Source organism: Ursus maritimus, unplaced genomic scaffold (genome assembly GCF_017311325.1).
Source record: "Ursus maritimus isolate PB19 unplaced genomic scaffold, ASM1731132v1 scaffold_19, whole genome shotgun sequence".
NCBI lineage: Eukaryota > Metazoa > Chordata > Mammalia > Carnivora > Ursidae > Ursus > Ursus maritimus.
In genome coordinates, this window is record NW_024424341.1 from 40511715 (window position 1) to 40527254 (window position 15540).

Here is a 15540-nt window from a genome sequence, read left to right on the forward strand (position 1 = left end):
CATACTTTTGTTCACCGCATAGTTCTAAAAAGCTGCAGATTATGTCTGTTTTGGGTGAATACCGAGTTTGGATCAAGGGTGACGATTGTCTTCTGGCCAGATGCTCAGGTAATTCTCTCCTTTTATAAGACAAACACTGGGGAAAAAAGGATTTTGAACAAACCGCCCTTTTAGCTTCTATTCAATATACTAAGTAATATTTTTGGCCAACTAGGCAGAAAGTGAATTTTATTTAAAAAAAGTCGAGCAGAATTGACGGGCAGACTAGAGGCTGAGTTTCCAGGATCTACACCCTAGGTCATGACACAGAATCTGGATAGGAAGACTGCTGCCCTTTTACAAAGCCCTGCTGCCCCCGACCCTTTCATCACAGCAGCCTTCACCCCATTCTCTCCTGGGTCGCCCACTTGTGGGTAGTACTCTGACTCGGTCATGTGCCTTCCTCAAGACAAGGAAAGCCGGGATTTGTATTTTTACTCCCATAAGGAGAAGGCAAAATGCACCCATGGAAGTTCAAAGGAAGAAATGTCCTAATTACAGAAAGTGATCATACAGGTGCAAATGTCTGCTTAAAATAATACTCAGAAATTGTTAGCCCTTCTCTGTTGTTTGTTTTTAATTCCAAAAGTGAATGCCCACTTCTCACTTTGGTAGAGGTGATACAAAGATGCTTTTAGACAGTCAGGCTCTGTTGAGGCTCTTGCTAACCCACCTTCTTTCTTTACTACATCTATTTATTTTTTTATAAAGATTTATTTATTTTAGAGAGCAGGAGGGGCAGAGGGAAAGGGGGAGAGAGAAACTCAAGCAGACTCCATGCTCACGGAGCCCAACGCAGGGCTCGATCTCATGACCCTGAGATCACAACCTGAGCCGAAACCAAGAGGCGGACGCTGATTGCGCCACTCAGGCATCCCAGCCCACCTGCTTTCTTAATGTAGCTGATGAAAAGTGAAGGTCTTTTCCCATCAGAGGTACCTCCTCTATTACAAAAGAGCAAGCACAAAAAAAGGCTGTAGAGAGAAAAATTCTAGGTGGCAGAACCCCTCAGGCTAACCTGGCTTCACATGAAGGATCTCTTAGGAGTGGGACCACTGCTCCTCTAGGCCAGCTGCCATGTCCCCTGTCTTGCTTTATGCAGGAAGAACTTGCACATGTCAAATGGCCACATGTCCCTGGGCCCTGTCTTGCTCTCCTCCCCACATCGCCACCACTACCCTCCCTTGTGGCTTTGCCTTGTCCTATGGCTGCCAGTGGTTGTGAGTTCTTGAACTGTGTATTATTTAGGGTTCTCCAGAGAAATATATCCAGTAGGATGTAGATATATGCGAGGTGAGATGTATTATGGGAATTGGCAAATGTGATGATGGAAGTGACAAGTCCCACAATATGCTGTTTACCACAAGCTGGAGAACCAGGAAAACCGGGGCAGGTATAGGTTTTCAGTCTGAGTCCGAAGGCCTGAGAACCAGGATCTGATGTCTGAGGGCAGGAGAAGATCAATGTCCCAGCTCAAGAAGAAAGAGAATTCACCCTTCCTCTGCCTTTTTGTTCTCTTAGGGCCCTCAACAGACTGGGTGAGGCCCACCCATGCTGGTGAGGGCAGATCTTCTTTACTCAGTCTACTGATGCAAATGCTATTCTTTTCTGGAAACAGCCTCACAGACAATGCCAGACGTAACGTTTTACCAGCTGTCTGGGCACCTCCTAGCCCAGTTGGTACATAAAATTAACCATCATGAACAGCTCTTCAGTGTGAGATTCAAGTGGACTTCAACGTCTTCATTCTGCACTTCCTCAAATAAATACAAACCAGGAGCGCCTTGTGGGCTCAGTCAGTGAAGCATGGGGACCTTTGATCTCTGGGTCATGAATTCGAGCCCCACGTCGGCAGAGATTACATACATACACATAAATAAATACTATCAACTTGATTTGTGTGAGTCTGTCAGGGAAGTCCAAACCCTATAAAATCATTAAGTGGAATGCTTCAAATCACACACCCAACTACCCTTTTGTTAACACTGTTCCAAGGACCCCACAATAACGTCAGTTTCAAATTTGATAATTAAATTGCCTCTGGAATTCCAGAATGGGGCAGCAATTAACATCTTGAAAATTCATTTAAAAAAAAAAAAGATTTTATTTATCCATTTGACAGGACAAGCAGGGGGAGTGGGAGAGGGAGAAGCACAATGCCTGCTGAGCAGGGAGCCCAATGTGGGGCTTGATCCCAGGACCCTGGGATCATGACCTGAGCCAAAGGCAGACACTTAACCAACTGAGCCACCCAGGCGCCCAAAAATTCATCTTAAGTAATAAGGGTTCATGCTATGATCACACTTTTTTTTTTTTTTTAAAGATTATTTATTTATTTATGTGACAGAGAGACAGCCAGCGAGAGAGGGAACACAGCAGGGGAGTGGGAGAGGAAGAAGCAGGCTCCCAGCGGAGGAGCCTGATGTGGGACTCATCCCAGAACGCCGGGATCACGCCCTGAGCTGAAGAAAGACGCTTAACGACTGCGCTACCCAGGCGCCCCCTATGATCACACTTTGATCGAAGGTTTGTAGTCAGTGTTACGTAAACAGGTGACTGATGATGGAGAAAGCTCAGTAACTGCTGGAAGATGTCTTGCTGTGGTATAGCAAGAATACCAGTTTTGGGGGCGCCTGGGTGGCACAGCAGTTAAGCGTCTGCCTTCGGCTCAGGGCGTGATCCCAGCGTTATGGGATCGAGCCCCACATCAGGCTCCTCCGCTATGAGCCTGCTTCTTCCTCTCCCACTCCCCCTGCTTGTGTTCCCTCTCTCGCTGGCTGTCTCTATCTCTGTCGAATAAATAAATAAAAAAAAAATCTTAAAAAAAAAAAAAATACCAGTTTTGAAGTTTGTTTCTTTTTGCCATAAGCAAAATATATATCCTGGAAAACTCACTTGAAATAACAAGTATCTGTCAAGTCATCCAGCCTCTTTGGCTAGACCTGAAATGAACACCAAGGTCAGACTTCAGAGTGTCTTCTAAAGCTTTTAAAGCAGATTGGCAGTGATAATAAACCAGTAGCTGACTGGTTTCCTTTCCAGGTCTGTGCTGGGGCTGGAGCCAAACATGAGGCATTTATACCCTGCTTGAAGGTGTCAGTCCTTGAAAGTCCACATTTCCTCTGCACACTATAGTATGAAGACTGCATAGTGCTTTTGCAACATGTTGTTTTTTTTTTTAATCCGGTTTATTGAGGTGTAATATACATACAGAAAAACGCACCTTCTTTTGGGGTGCGGTTTTGAGTTTTGACAAATGTATAAGTCACATAACCACCACAGTTGAGATCTATAGCATTTTCATCACCTGAAAAGGTAGATTCCTGGCATCCCTTTGAGGTCAATCCCTACAGCCTGAACCCAAACCCTGGCAACAATTGATCTGATTTCTTTCTTTGAAGTTCACCTTTTCCAGAACTTGGCCTTCTGTGTCTGGCTTCTTTCACTTAGCATGTTTTCAGAATTCACCTAGGTTGTGCCACAGCATTAAAAAAAATTTCCCTTACGGAAAATTCCAAACATAAAAAAGTCAAGTTGTGTAACAGATCTCTATGTGTCTGACGCCAAATTTCAACAGTTGTCAACTCATGGCCCGCTCCATAATTTCCTCTGTAAAAATTAAACTTTTTTTTGTCTTAACGATAGTACTATTATTCCACTTCAGGTAAAATCTTTTGGCAAGACTACTTCATACCAGATGATACGTATTTCCTACCTCAGCGCATTCGGACGCACATAATGTCTGGGGCTCCCGGATTTTGAGCCCACAACACCGGCAGTAGCCTGCGCAGCTCAGGGCACCTAATCCTCCTAAGGATCATAAGGGGGCGGGGCCGTCTCGCAGGTGTAGCCGGTGCGCGTGCGCGGAGAGGCCCACTGTCTCGGCTGCCGTAGTTCGCCTTTCCACGTGGGTGTCTCGTCGTCATGGCGGCTTTTCGGAAGCCGGTGCTGCTCGGGCTTCGAGACACTGCGGTGCACGGCCGCCCCACGGGGCCGGGCGCCTGGACTGCTAGCAAGCTGGGCGGCCTTCCGGTGAGGTGGAGCGCCGGAGCTGGGGTCGGCGGGTGCTGATGAGGGCTACGGGGTGAGGGAGTGGGAGAGGTCCCGGAGCAGAGCCGGAGTCTTAGCTCTTCCCCTGCCCTCAGGACGCCCTGCCGGCGGTAGCAGCGCCGAGGCCAGTGTGTGAACGTTGCAGGCAGCCTCTTGCCCTGGTCGTTCAGGTGTACTGCCCTCTGGAAGGCTCCCCGTTTCACCGGCTCCTGCACGTGTTCGCTTGCCCCCTCCCCGCGTGCGGCAGCGGCGGGACGCGCAGGTAGGCGGGGAGGTTTCGAGCTGCCTCCGGGTTTTATGCCGAGTGGGCGGGAGCTGGGGGGCACCGCCCACTCCGGGTAGGGCCCGTCACCTGGCTGGTGGTCAGCGTTGCAGCCTCATTGCCATTTATTTTTTACCCCGAAGCTGGAAAGTGTTCCGTTCCCAGTGCCTGCAGATCCGAGAGAGAGAGGCGCAGGACGCTCAGGTAAACAGGTTGTGATCAGCATATTATGACTTGCTGTAGTTTGAGGGTATTTCCCCGAATATCGTTTAAGATAAACTTTCAGCCGTGCACTTTTGAAGTACGTTGGAATGGTTTTTGCACTTTTCTGAACTGTGAAGTACGATCTCTTTAAGATTTTGTTTGTTTTTTTCTTTTAATATACACTGAAGGCCTCGAGGCACATAACTCGCTGATGTTTCTGTTTGGGGAAAAAGTATGGATGTATGCATATATGTGGTTGTGTGTAATACATATATATGGGTTTATAGTAAACAGTTCCTGTGATATGTGTACATGTATATAACAAACAAGAAGAAAGTCTGAATTTATTGAATCAAAAAGTTGGGCAAGTTGGTAGCTGCAGAACAAAATTCAGTCTCATTCTGCCTGTGAATGTCTGCTTATGTATACACTGAGTTCTAAATGTGTGCTGCGCAGGGTACCAGCAGTACCAGGAATGAAAAGATGAAGACCGTGGTGTCTCCCTATATTTGTCAGGGTTGGGTTGCAGATAATAGAAAAACACTGACTTTTTAAAACCGAGACAGACTTAGAATTAGGTTTTTACTAACACTGGGTAGGTTGGAGGGGGCCACTCCAGGAATGACCTCCAGAACCACACCTCAGAAGTGGCCTGTCAAGGAGCTGTTATACCACCTACCGCACCTGCAGTCAGAAAGCTGAGATGTGGTCTGGTGAACTGGAAGCTGCCCTTGTGAGATCTTTTGGCTCCAGGTCCTTGCTTTATATCCATCTACAGAATTTTGCTTCATGGCCTCTCTTTCCACCTCATTCTGTTTCAACTTTGTGTCTCCCTAATGGACCTGATTAGCGGGCCCTTGATCATATGTGAACCCCTAGGTGCTAAGGAGTCTGGGAAATGTAGTTCTCTCCTTCAGCACAACTGAGAGAGTTTGGAGTAGATGGTTGAAGAAACCACTGTACTGCATTTGCCACCCTGCCTCTGGAAAGGGAAGAGAATTTTTGTTACCTCCAACATGCTTTTGAGTGTATGGGGTTCCGGAGGTTGAATCAGAGTGTGCAAGAGGGGAAGGTCCAGTGTGAAGGCTTCCTCGGGACGGTGAAGGAATGGGTAGCTCAAGCCAAGGAAAGAGGTGAGATCATCCAAGTGTGCTTGGCTTCATTCACTGGATATTCTTCTAGAAACAGGAAAATGGCCTTGCAGCTGAGGATTGGTGCGAAGGTGCAGATGACTGGGGAAGTGGCAGTGAGGAGGTGCCACCACCACAGCTTACCTTGGATTTTGGAAATGATTCCAGCAATGCCAGAGACATAGACTGTACTGCCCAGCTCCAAGATCTCCACCTGCAGGATACCGTTCTGGGCGCTGCTCCTCCTGTTTCTCCTGGGGAAGAGATGGCCTTGCCTTCTGTGGTACCACAGTTCCTGCCCTACTACATCGGTGTTGTAGATGAGGAGGATTACAGGGATTTTGTCAGTCTAGATCACGCTCATAGCCTTCTGAGGGAATATCAACAGAAAGAAGGATTGGATATGGAACAGCTGCTTTCCCGAAGGTGAGAATGTGTGCTGAGCCTGAGAGGGGACTTGATCAGGAAGCTGCCACAGTAGGTACCCTTTGGTTTGATTCTAGTACTTGGGGAGACTTTTTCAGGCAGAACTTGTATGTGTAGGACCTTTCTGCTTTGCTTCTCTTGGATGAGAAAGGAGATAGAGACAAGGCAATCTTACCAGCCACCCTTGAGTTAGCTTGAATACACTGCTCTGTTTCTAAGTACCCTCAAGAAGCTGAGCAAAGGAGTTAGGGGTGACAACTGCTACAGAAGAACATGTGTTTACTATCTCTTTAACCTTATTTTCTGTTTTTAAACGATTGGCTCAGACAGGTAAGTTAGAAAAATGCCATTTGTGTTTTGACTGTAGACTATGGCTTCAGACCTGGCTTAGGAGTCAGACACCCGCCCCGAGCTCTCACCAGTGAAATGGGAGTCGTGTTGATATCTCTGTTGTCTCTCTCATCATATGGTTTTAGGAGTCACATGAGACAATAGGTCCTGAAAGGCTTTATAAACCAAAGCCCCATAAAGAAATAAGAATGGGGGCGCCTGGGTGGCTCAGTCGTTAAGCGTCTGCCTTCGCTCAGGGCGTGATCCCAGAGTCCTGGGATCGAGCCCTGCATCTGGCTCTTCTGCTGGGAGCCTGCTTCTTCCTCTCCCACTCCCCCTGCTTGTGTTCCCTCTCTCGCTGGCTGTCTCTCTCTCCATCAAATAAATAAATAAAATCTTAAAAAAAAAAAAAAAAGAAATAAGAATGATCGTTTTTGCTATTATAATAGAATTATAATAGGATATTTGGAGAGATGACCTGGTTCTTTACCAGAGCCGTTTCCTTTGTAAGCTTTTCAGAATAATGTTGGAGTGCTTGCAGACCGGTTGGTGTTTAAAAATAATCCATAATGGGGAAAGAAATGGAGATAGTCAATGGGCATAAGAACTTTTAAAATTGCACATAATTATCCCAGAGTTGAAAATGGCTAGGGAGCAGGGCTTGGGAGAAAGGTGGGTAGGGGATTACTGTTAGATATTACAAGGTATTAAATTTATGATTTTTTAAAAAGATTTCTTTAGTTTAGAGTGAGCGAGGTGAGACAGGAAGGGGCAGAAGGAGAGAGAGAATCCCAAGCAGACTCCGCGCTGAGCTCGGAGCTGACCTGGGGCTCAATCCCACAGCCCTGAGACCACGACCTGAGCCGAAACCAAGAGTGTGACACTTAACTGACTGCACCACCCAGGCACCGCTTAAATTTATAATTTTTAAATTATGTGCATTATTTTGTTTGCTCTTTTAAAAATTGTAGTTCTCTGGATATAGACACGAAAAAGTGTTTTCTGCTTTTCTTCTTTTAGTCTTTCTAGTGATGGTGTTGAAAAATATGAGAAGACCATAATTAAAAGTGGAGATAAGATATTTTACAAATTCATGAAGAGAATTGCTGCTTGTCAGGAGCAGATTTTGAGGTAAAGGCATATTTTCTTTTTTTTTGTTTAATCTTTGTATGGTTGATATTTTTTACACTCTTTACTTTCAGCCTCTTCCTTTAGATATAGAGTGATTTTTTTTTTTTAATTTATTTAAACTAAAAAAGTAAAAAAAAAAACAACAAACAGTTTACTTATTTCTCCTACCCCTGATCCCTCGTCTCTGGAAACCACCAATTTCTTCTCTATGAGTTTGGGGTTTTTTTTTTTTTTTTGGTTTTTTTAGGTCCTGCATGTAAGTGATTTCTTTCTCTGTCTGACTTATTTCACTTAGCATTATGCCCTTGAGGCCCATCCATGCTGTTGGCAAACGTCAAGATTTCCTTCTGTTGTGTGTTGTATGTATATATCTGTGCGCACATGTATATATACACACAACACACACACACGCCACAGTTTCTTTATCCATTTATCTGTCGAGGGACACGGGTTACTTACGTGTCTTGGCCATTTAAATACTGCTGCAGTGAACATGAGGGTAGGTATCTTTTTTGAGTTAGTGCTTTTGTCTGCTTTGAATAAATACCCAGAAATGGATCATATGGTCGTGCTCTTTCTAATTTTTCGCGGGACCTCCATACTGTTTTCCACAGTGGCTGCACCAATTTACACTCCCACGAACAGTACCCATGGGTTCCCTTTTCTCCACATCCTCGCCAACGCTTGTTATTTCTTGTCTTTTTGATAATTGCCGTTCTGACAAGTGTGAGGTGAGATCTAAAGTATACTTTGTAAACAGCTTATATATATGTGTCTTGCCTTTAATTTATCCAGATTATTTGCTTTTTACATAGGTTCTTGAGTCCATTTAATGTAATTATTGGTGGTGGTGGGTTACTTTTGTCATTCTGGTATTGGCTGTTTTCCTTTTTAGTTTTTTGTCCCTCTTTTTCCCTTTTGTTTAACCTTCTTTTCAGTGAATTGAATACTTTTAGTTGATGATTTTATGTCTTTTCTGTTGCCATAAACAGTGTTTGCTTTAGTGATGGTAGTGTGCATCTGTGGCTGACTAGTCTGCCTTCACACAGTAGTTTGCTGCTTTCTGAACTGAGAACCGTAGCACCGAATTCTGTTTACCTTTCCCCTGCCCTTTGTGATCTTGTTTTCACATGTTCACTTCTCTGTATCCAATAATACGTTATTATTTTTGCTTGAAATAATCAATAGTTTTTAAGGATAATATACATATACAATAAAATTAAAAATAATGATTGGGGGCGCCTGGCTCAGTTGGTAGAGTGTGCGGCTCTTGATCTCAGGGTTGTGAGTTCAGGCCCTACGTGGGTGTAGAGATTACTTAAAACAAAAAATGAAATCTTCTAAAAAATAATAAAAATAATGATCGGAAGGTCTTTTACATGGGACCCCTAGGTGGCTCAGTTGATTAAGCAGCTGCCTTTGGCTCGGGTCATGATTCTGGGGTCCTGGGATTGAGTCCTGCATCGGGCTCCTTGCTCAGTAGGGAGCCCGCTTCTCCCTCTGCCTGCCTCTCCCCCTGCTTGTGCTCTGTCTCTCTCCCTCTGACAAATAAATAAATAAAATTTAAAAAAAAATAAAGAAGGTCTTTTATATTTATCCACCCATTTACCCTTTCGGTGCTCTACCTTCCTTCATGCTGAGCTTCCATCTGGCATTTCCTTTAAGTCTGAAGGACTTTTTTTTTTTTTTTTTTTTTTTTTTTTTTTTACAATGCAAGTTTAGGGGCACGTGGGTGGTTCAGTCAGTTGAGTGTCCAGCTGTTGATCTCAGGTCTTGATCTCAGGGTTGTGAATTCAACCCCCGCATTGGGCGTGGAGCCTACTTAAAAATAAATAAGTAACTAAGTAAAATAAAAATAAAATGTGGGTTTGTTGGAGATAGCCACACAGGTTTTGTCTACGAATGTATTTATTTGTATTTCTTTTGATAGACATTTTATTGGATATACAGTTTATTTTTTACTTGTCTTCCATTCAACACTAGAAAGATTTTGTTCCATTGACTTGTTGCCTTTAGTGTTTGTTAGAAATTAGCTGTAATTCTTACTGTTTTTCTTCTGTTTGTTGTATTTATGTAATTAAACTATTATGTACTTTAGTGACTGTATGTTTTAGTATATCCTGCTTGGGATTTGCTGAGCTTCTTGGATTTTTGCATTGATGTCTGTTCATGAATTTTGGAAAATTTTGGCCATTATCTCTTCAAATATTTCTTTGGTTCTCTTGCCTTTTTCTAGGACTCCAGTTTCTTGTATGTTTAGACAAATTGAAATTGTCCCATGGTTTTTAAAGACCCTGTTTCTTTTTTTAAAGATTTTATTTATTTATTTGACAGAGAGAGAGACAGCCAGTGAGAGAGGGAACACAAGCAGGGGAAGTGGGAGGGGAAGAAGCAGGCTCCCAGCGGAGGAGCCCAATGCAGGGCTCGATCCCAGAACTCCGGGATCACGCCCTGAGCAAAGGCAGACGTTTAACGACTGAGCCACCCAGGCACCTCAAGACCCTGTTTTTTTTTTTAAATTATTTTCACTTTTTGTTTCATTTTGGATATTTCTATTTTCCTCAGATTCACAGATTTTTTGTTGTTGTTGTTTCCTACCTGCTGTTAACCTTTATTGAATGAAGTTTTGTGTGTTTTTTCTTTTTAAAGATTTTATTTATTTATTCAACAGAGAGGGAGAGCACAAGTAGGCAGAGTCGTAGACAGAGGGAGAGGGAGAAGCAGGCTTCCCGCGGAGCAGAGAGCCTGATGTGGGGCTCGATCCCAGCACCTTGGGATCATGACCTGAGCTGAAGGCAGACGCTTAACCAACTGAGCCACCCAGTGCCCCTGAATGAAGTTCTTTACTCTGCTACAGCATTTTTCATTGCTAGCATTCCTCTTTCAATGTCTTTTAGTTTCTACTTCTGTGCTAACTTCATCTGTTTATGCATGTCTACCTTTTCTGCTAGATTCTTTTATATGTTTATTATTGATATTTTATTGTTTGTTTAAGATCTTATTTTAAAGTCTTTTTCTGATAACTCCATGATCTTGTCTGTGGGTATACTTTTTTTTTTTTTAAGATTTTCTTTCTTGGAGAGAGAGTATGCGTACAAGCAGGGGAGCGGCAGGCAGAGGGGGATGCAGACTCCCCGCTGAGTAGGGAGCCCAAGGAGGGGCTCGATACCAGGATCCTGAGATCATAACCTGAGCTGAAGCAGATGCTTAACCCACTAAGCCACCCAGGCGCCCCTGTGGGTATTCTTGTATTAACTTTCTTTGTGGGTTAAATTTTTCTGCTGCTCTTGGGGCACCTGGGTGGCTCAGTTAAGTGTGTGACTCTTGATTTTGGCTCTGGTCATGAGACCGAGCCCTGCATTGGGCTCTGTGCTGAGTGTGGCGCCTGCTTAGGGTTCTGGTTCTCTCTCTCCCTCTTCCTCTGCCCACCATCCCTCCAGCTTACGCACACACTCTCTCTCCAATAAATAAATAAATTTTCTGCTGTTTTGTATATCTAATTTATTTTTATTTTTATTTTTATTTTTTTAAAGATTTTATTTATTTATTGGACAGAGATAGAGACAGCCAGCGAGAGAGGGAACACAAGCAGGGGGAGTGGGAGAGAAAGAAGCAGGCTCATAGCGGAGGAGCCTGATGTGGGGCTCCATCCCATAACACCGGGATCACGCCCTGAGCCAAAGGCAGACGCTTAACCGCTGTGCCACCCAGGCGCCCCCTAATTTCTTTTTATTATTTACCAGAGATCGTATGTTGAAGAATGGTAGGTACTGAAGTAAATACTTATTCCTTAGAAGGGCGTGCCCCTTTTCCTGTAAGGTAGTAGGTTGGAAGTCCAATCTGCTTACTCTGTGGTTGAGCTCAGTCTGGACTTTGTTGTAGTCGTAGTTCGACTCAGTTCAGCATTGGCTTTGGTGCCTTGACAAGATGTCAGGTATCTCGCTGAGCTCCACAGGCTTGCTAGTAGGTTTGGGTCTTTGGATTTTCTTTGCTCTCTGGTTTTGCTCCTGGTATTCTTCAAGAAGGAGGCCAAGTTTGCAAAGCATTGTCTCTGATGTTGGAATGTGACTTGTGTATGGTCCTTCAGGATTCTTTATTTCCTTGCTGTAGGTATTCCTGGAGTGGAGAACCACTCTTTTTGACCTGCCCTACATCAGAAGTCACTGAGCTCCCAGCCTGCAGCCATTGTGGAGTCCGAAGGACATTTGAGTTTCAGCTTATGCCAGCACTGGTCAGCATGCTCAGAAGCACTAATTTAGGTAATAAGCCCTTTTATTAATTTGAGTTTGTGGATTTATTGCACTAATATGGAATTATTTTAAAAGGAAAGGCTATCATTTCATTTTTGTTTACTTATAAAATATAAGCATGTTACAAAAATTTGGGAAATTTATAATCCAACACTAACACTGATACCATTTGGTTGGTTTAAGGCCGAGCTATTTTCTATCCTTCAGATTTCGTATCAGGAACCCCTGGCTGGCTAGGTTGGTGGAGCATGTGACTATTGATCTCAGGGTTGTGGGTTCAAGGCCCACATTGAGGGTAGAGTTTACTTAAAAAACAAAACAAAAAAACCTAAAAACTTAAATGTTATAGTCAAAATTTATTATTTATTTATTTTTTAAAGATTCTGTTTGTTTATTTGACAAAGAGACAGATAGCGAGAGAGGGAACACAAGCAGGGGGAGTGGGAGAGGAGGAAGCAGGCTCCCAGTGGAGGAGTCCAACACAGGGCTTGATCCCAGGGCTCTGGGGTCGTGGCCTGAGCCGAAGGCAGATGCCCAACGACTGAGCCACCCAGGCGCCCCCAAAATTTATTATTATTTAAAGAAAATACTGGGAGCAGGGAGAGGGGGAATAACTATCACAGGGGCACCTGGCTGGCTCAGTTGGAAGAGCATGTGACTCAGTTTTAAGGTCATGAGTTTGAGACCCACGTTGGGTATAGAGATACTAAAAAAAAAAAAATTTTCTTTAACCTTAAAAAATAAAAAATATAAATAATGTTTTAAAAAAATAACTTAGGACACCTGGCTGGCTCAGTTGGAAAAGCAAGTGACTCTTGATCTTGAAGTTGTGAGTTTAAGCCCCATGTTGGGCATAGAGCTTACTTAAAAATTTAAAAAATACCTTTTATGGGATGTCTGGCTGGCTCAGTTCATTAAGCGTCTGACTTGCTCTGGGCATGATATCAGGGTCCTGGGATTGAGCCTCGAGTTGGGCTCTGTGCTCAGTGGGGAGACTGCTTGTCCCTTTGCTGTTCCCCCTGCTCGTGCTCGCATGCTCTCTCTCTCTCTCAAATAAAAAAATCTCTTAAATTTTTTTTAAATAACTTGCATGATTATAGTTATTATTTTACCATCATCATATGGTCTTTTTAAACAAAAATTAAAAGTTTTTTTTTTTTGGTTAAAGATTATTTATTTATTCGACAGAGAGAGACAGCCAGTGAGAGAGGGAACACAAGCAGGGGGAGGTATTCCTGGAGTGGAGAGGAAGAGGGAGAGGAAGAAGCAGGCTCCCAGCAGAAGAGCCTGACGTGGGGCTCGATCCCAGAACGCCGGGATCACGCCTTGAGCCAAAGGCAGACGCGTAACGACTGAGCCACCCAGGCGCCCCTAAAAGTTTTTATAATAAAAGTAATAGGGGCACCTGGCTGGCTCTGTCGTGAGTTCAAGCCCCACACTGGGCGTAAAGCAGGGCTCGATCTCGCAACCCTGAGATCATGACCTGAGCTGAAATCAAGAGTTGGATGCTCAACCAACTGAGCCACCCAGGCGCCCTTAAGTTTATTTATTTATTTTTAGTAATCCCTCCCCCAGTGTAGGGCTCGAACTCATAATCCTGAGATAGAGTTGCATGCTCTTCTGACTGAGCTGTTATATTAATATTAATTATTCCAGTTCATCAACCTGGATATCTTTCCATTTATTTATGTCTTTAATTTCCTTCAATAGTGTTTTACAGTTTTCAGTGTACAAGTGTTTTGCCTCCTTGGTTAAATTTATTCTTAAGTATTTCATTTTTTTAATTTCCTTTTTGGATTGTTCATTGCAAGTGTATAGAAATACAACTAATTTTGGGGTGTTGATTGTTTATCCTGCAGCTTTGCTGATTTTATTTATGAGAGGCAATGAAAGTAGTGCTGAAAGAAAAGAGCTGAAAACACGTATGTTAAAAACAAAGAAAGATCTCAAATCAGTGACCTAACATATACTGCAAGGAACTTGAAAAAGAACACCAACCAACCAAAGCTAGCAAAAGAAAGGAAGAAATAAAGGCTAAGGCAGAGATTTCAAAGGAGAATATAGACACAATAGGAAAAATATATGAAACCCCGTGTTTTCGCGTGGATAGTTCGGGTTTTCTGCATATAAAATGAAATGATCTGCAGTAGGTCATTTTATGCCTTCCTTTCCAATTTTGCCTTTTATTTTTTTTTTTCTTTTTTGCTTTATTCCTCTAAAACCTCTGTGTTGATTAGAAGTAGCAAAAGTGGGCATCCTAATCTTGTTCCTGACTGAGGAATTTCCCTTCTGTTTATGGAGATACTTTTATCACTCAGGGTGTTGATTTTTGTCAGATGCCTTTTCTGCATTAGTTGGGGTGATCATGCAATTCTGTTCATTTTCTTAATGTGTATTACATTGATTTTTGTATATTTAACCACCTTTGCATGTTGGGATAAATCTTACTGTATCATGGTGTATAAATCTTTTTTTTTTTTTAAGATTTTATTTTTAAGTAATCTCTACACCCAACATGGAACTCAAGCTCAGAACCCTGAGATCAAGAGTCACCTGCATACTGACTAAACCAGCCAGGCACCCTGGTGTATAAGTCTTTTTAATAAGCTCTTGAATTTTGTTCGCTAATATTTTGTTGAGGATTTTTGTATCTTACATTTATTTTCTTTTTTTTTAAGATTATTTAAGCAATCTCTATATCATCGTGGGGCTTGAACTCACAGCCCTGAGATTAAGAGCCACATGCTTTACCCACTGAGCCAGCCAGGCATCCTTGTATCTTATATTGATAAGGAATATTGGTCTATAATTTTCTTGTAGTGTCTTAGTCTAGACTTGGTATTAAGTAATGCTTTCCTTGGGGCACCTGGGTGGCCCATTTGATGGATCATGCAACTCTTTATTTATTTATTTACTTTTTTTTTTTTTTTAAAGCAGGCTCCATGTGCAGCACAGAGCCCAATGGTGGGGCTTGAACTCATGACCATGAGCTCAAAACCTGAGCTGAGATCAAGAGTTGGACACTCAACCAGCTGAGCCACCTAGGCACCCCACATATAACTCTCGATCTCGGGGTTGTGAATTTGAGCCCCATGTTGGGCATAGATGCCTGCTTAAAAAAAAAAAAATGCCTTGTAGAATGGGTTAGTAATCATTCCCTTCTCTTTAGTTTTTTGGCAGAGTTTAAGAAGGATTGGTATTCTTTGAGTGTTTTGTCATATTCACTAGTTAACCGTCTAGTTCTTGGCTTTTTTGTTGTTGGGTGGTTTTTGATTACTGGTTTAATCTCCTTGCTAATTACAGGTCTATTCATGTTTTCTATTTCTTGAGTCAGTTTTGGTAGATTGCATGTTTCTAGTAGTTTGTCCATTTCATTTAGGTTATCTGATTTGTTGCTAGACAACTGTTCATAGTATTCTCTTATAATCCTTTTTTTCTGTAAAATTAGTAGTAATGTCCCTACTTTATTTTTTATTTTGGTAACTTGAGTCTTCTCTCTTTTTTTCTTACTCATTCCAGATAAAGATTTGTTGACTTTCTAGATTTTTCTCTATTGTTTTATAGTGTCCATTTTTTAAATCTCCACTCTATCTTTTATTTTTTCTTCTGCTAGCTTTGGTTGGTTGGTGGTCTTTTTCTAGTTCCTCAAGGAATACAGTTAGGTCATTGATTTGAGAACTTTCTTTGTCCTTTTTTTTTTTTTTTTTTTTTTTTTTTT

The 15540-nt window shown here is 42.6% G+C and overlaps 1 protein-coding gene across 1 annotated transcript in view; it reads left to right on the forward strand.

The window, feature by feature from the left end:
- Positions 1-3912: 3912 nt before the first annotated feature.
- Positions 3913-15540, forward strand: part of PDCD2L (programmed cell death 2 like) — a 21981-nt gene continuing 10353 nt past the window's right edge. The window contains exons 1-6 of the mRNA XM_008709196.2: positions 3913-4071; positions 4185-4351; positions 4495-4555; positions 5738-6111; positions 7462-7572; positions 11683-11831. Of these exons, the coding sequence (XP_008707418.2) occupies positions 3964-4071; positions 4185-4351; positions 4495-4555; positions 5738-6111; positions 7462-7572; positions 11683-11831 (970 nt within the window). The 5' untranslated portion in view covers positions 3913-3963. The remainder of the gene's footprint in view (positions 4072-4184; positions 4352-4494; positions 4556-5737; positions 6112-7461; positions 7573-11682; positions 11832-15540) is intronic.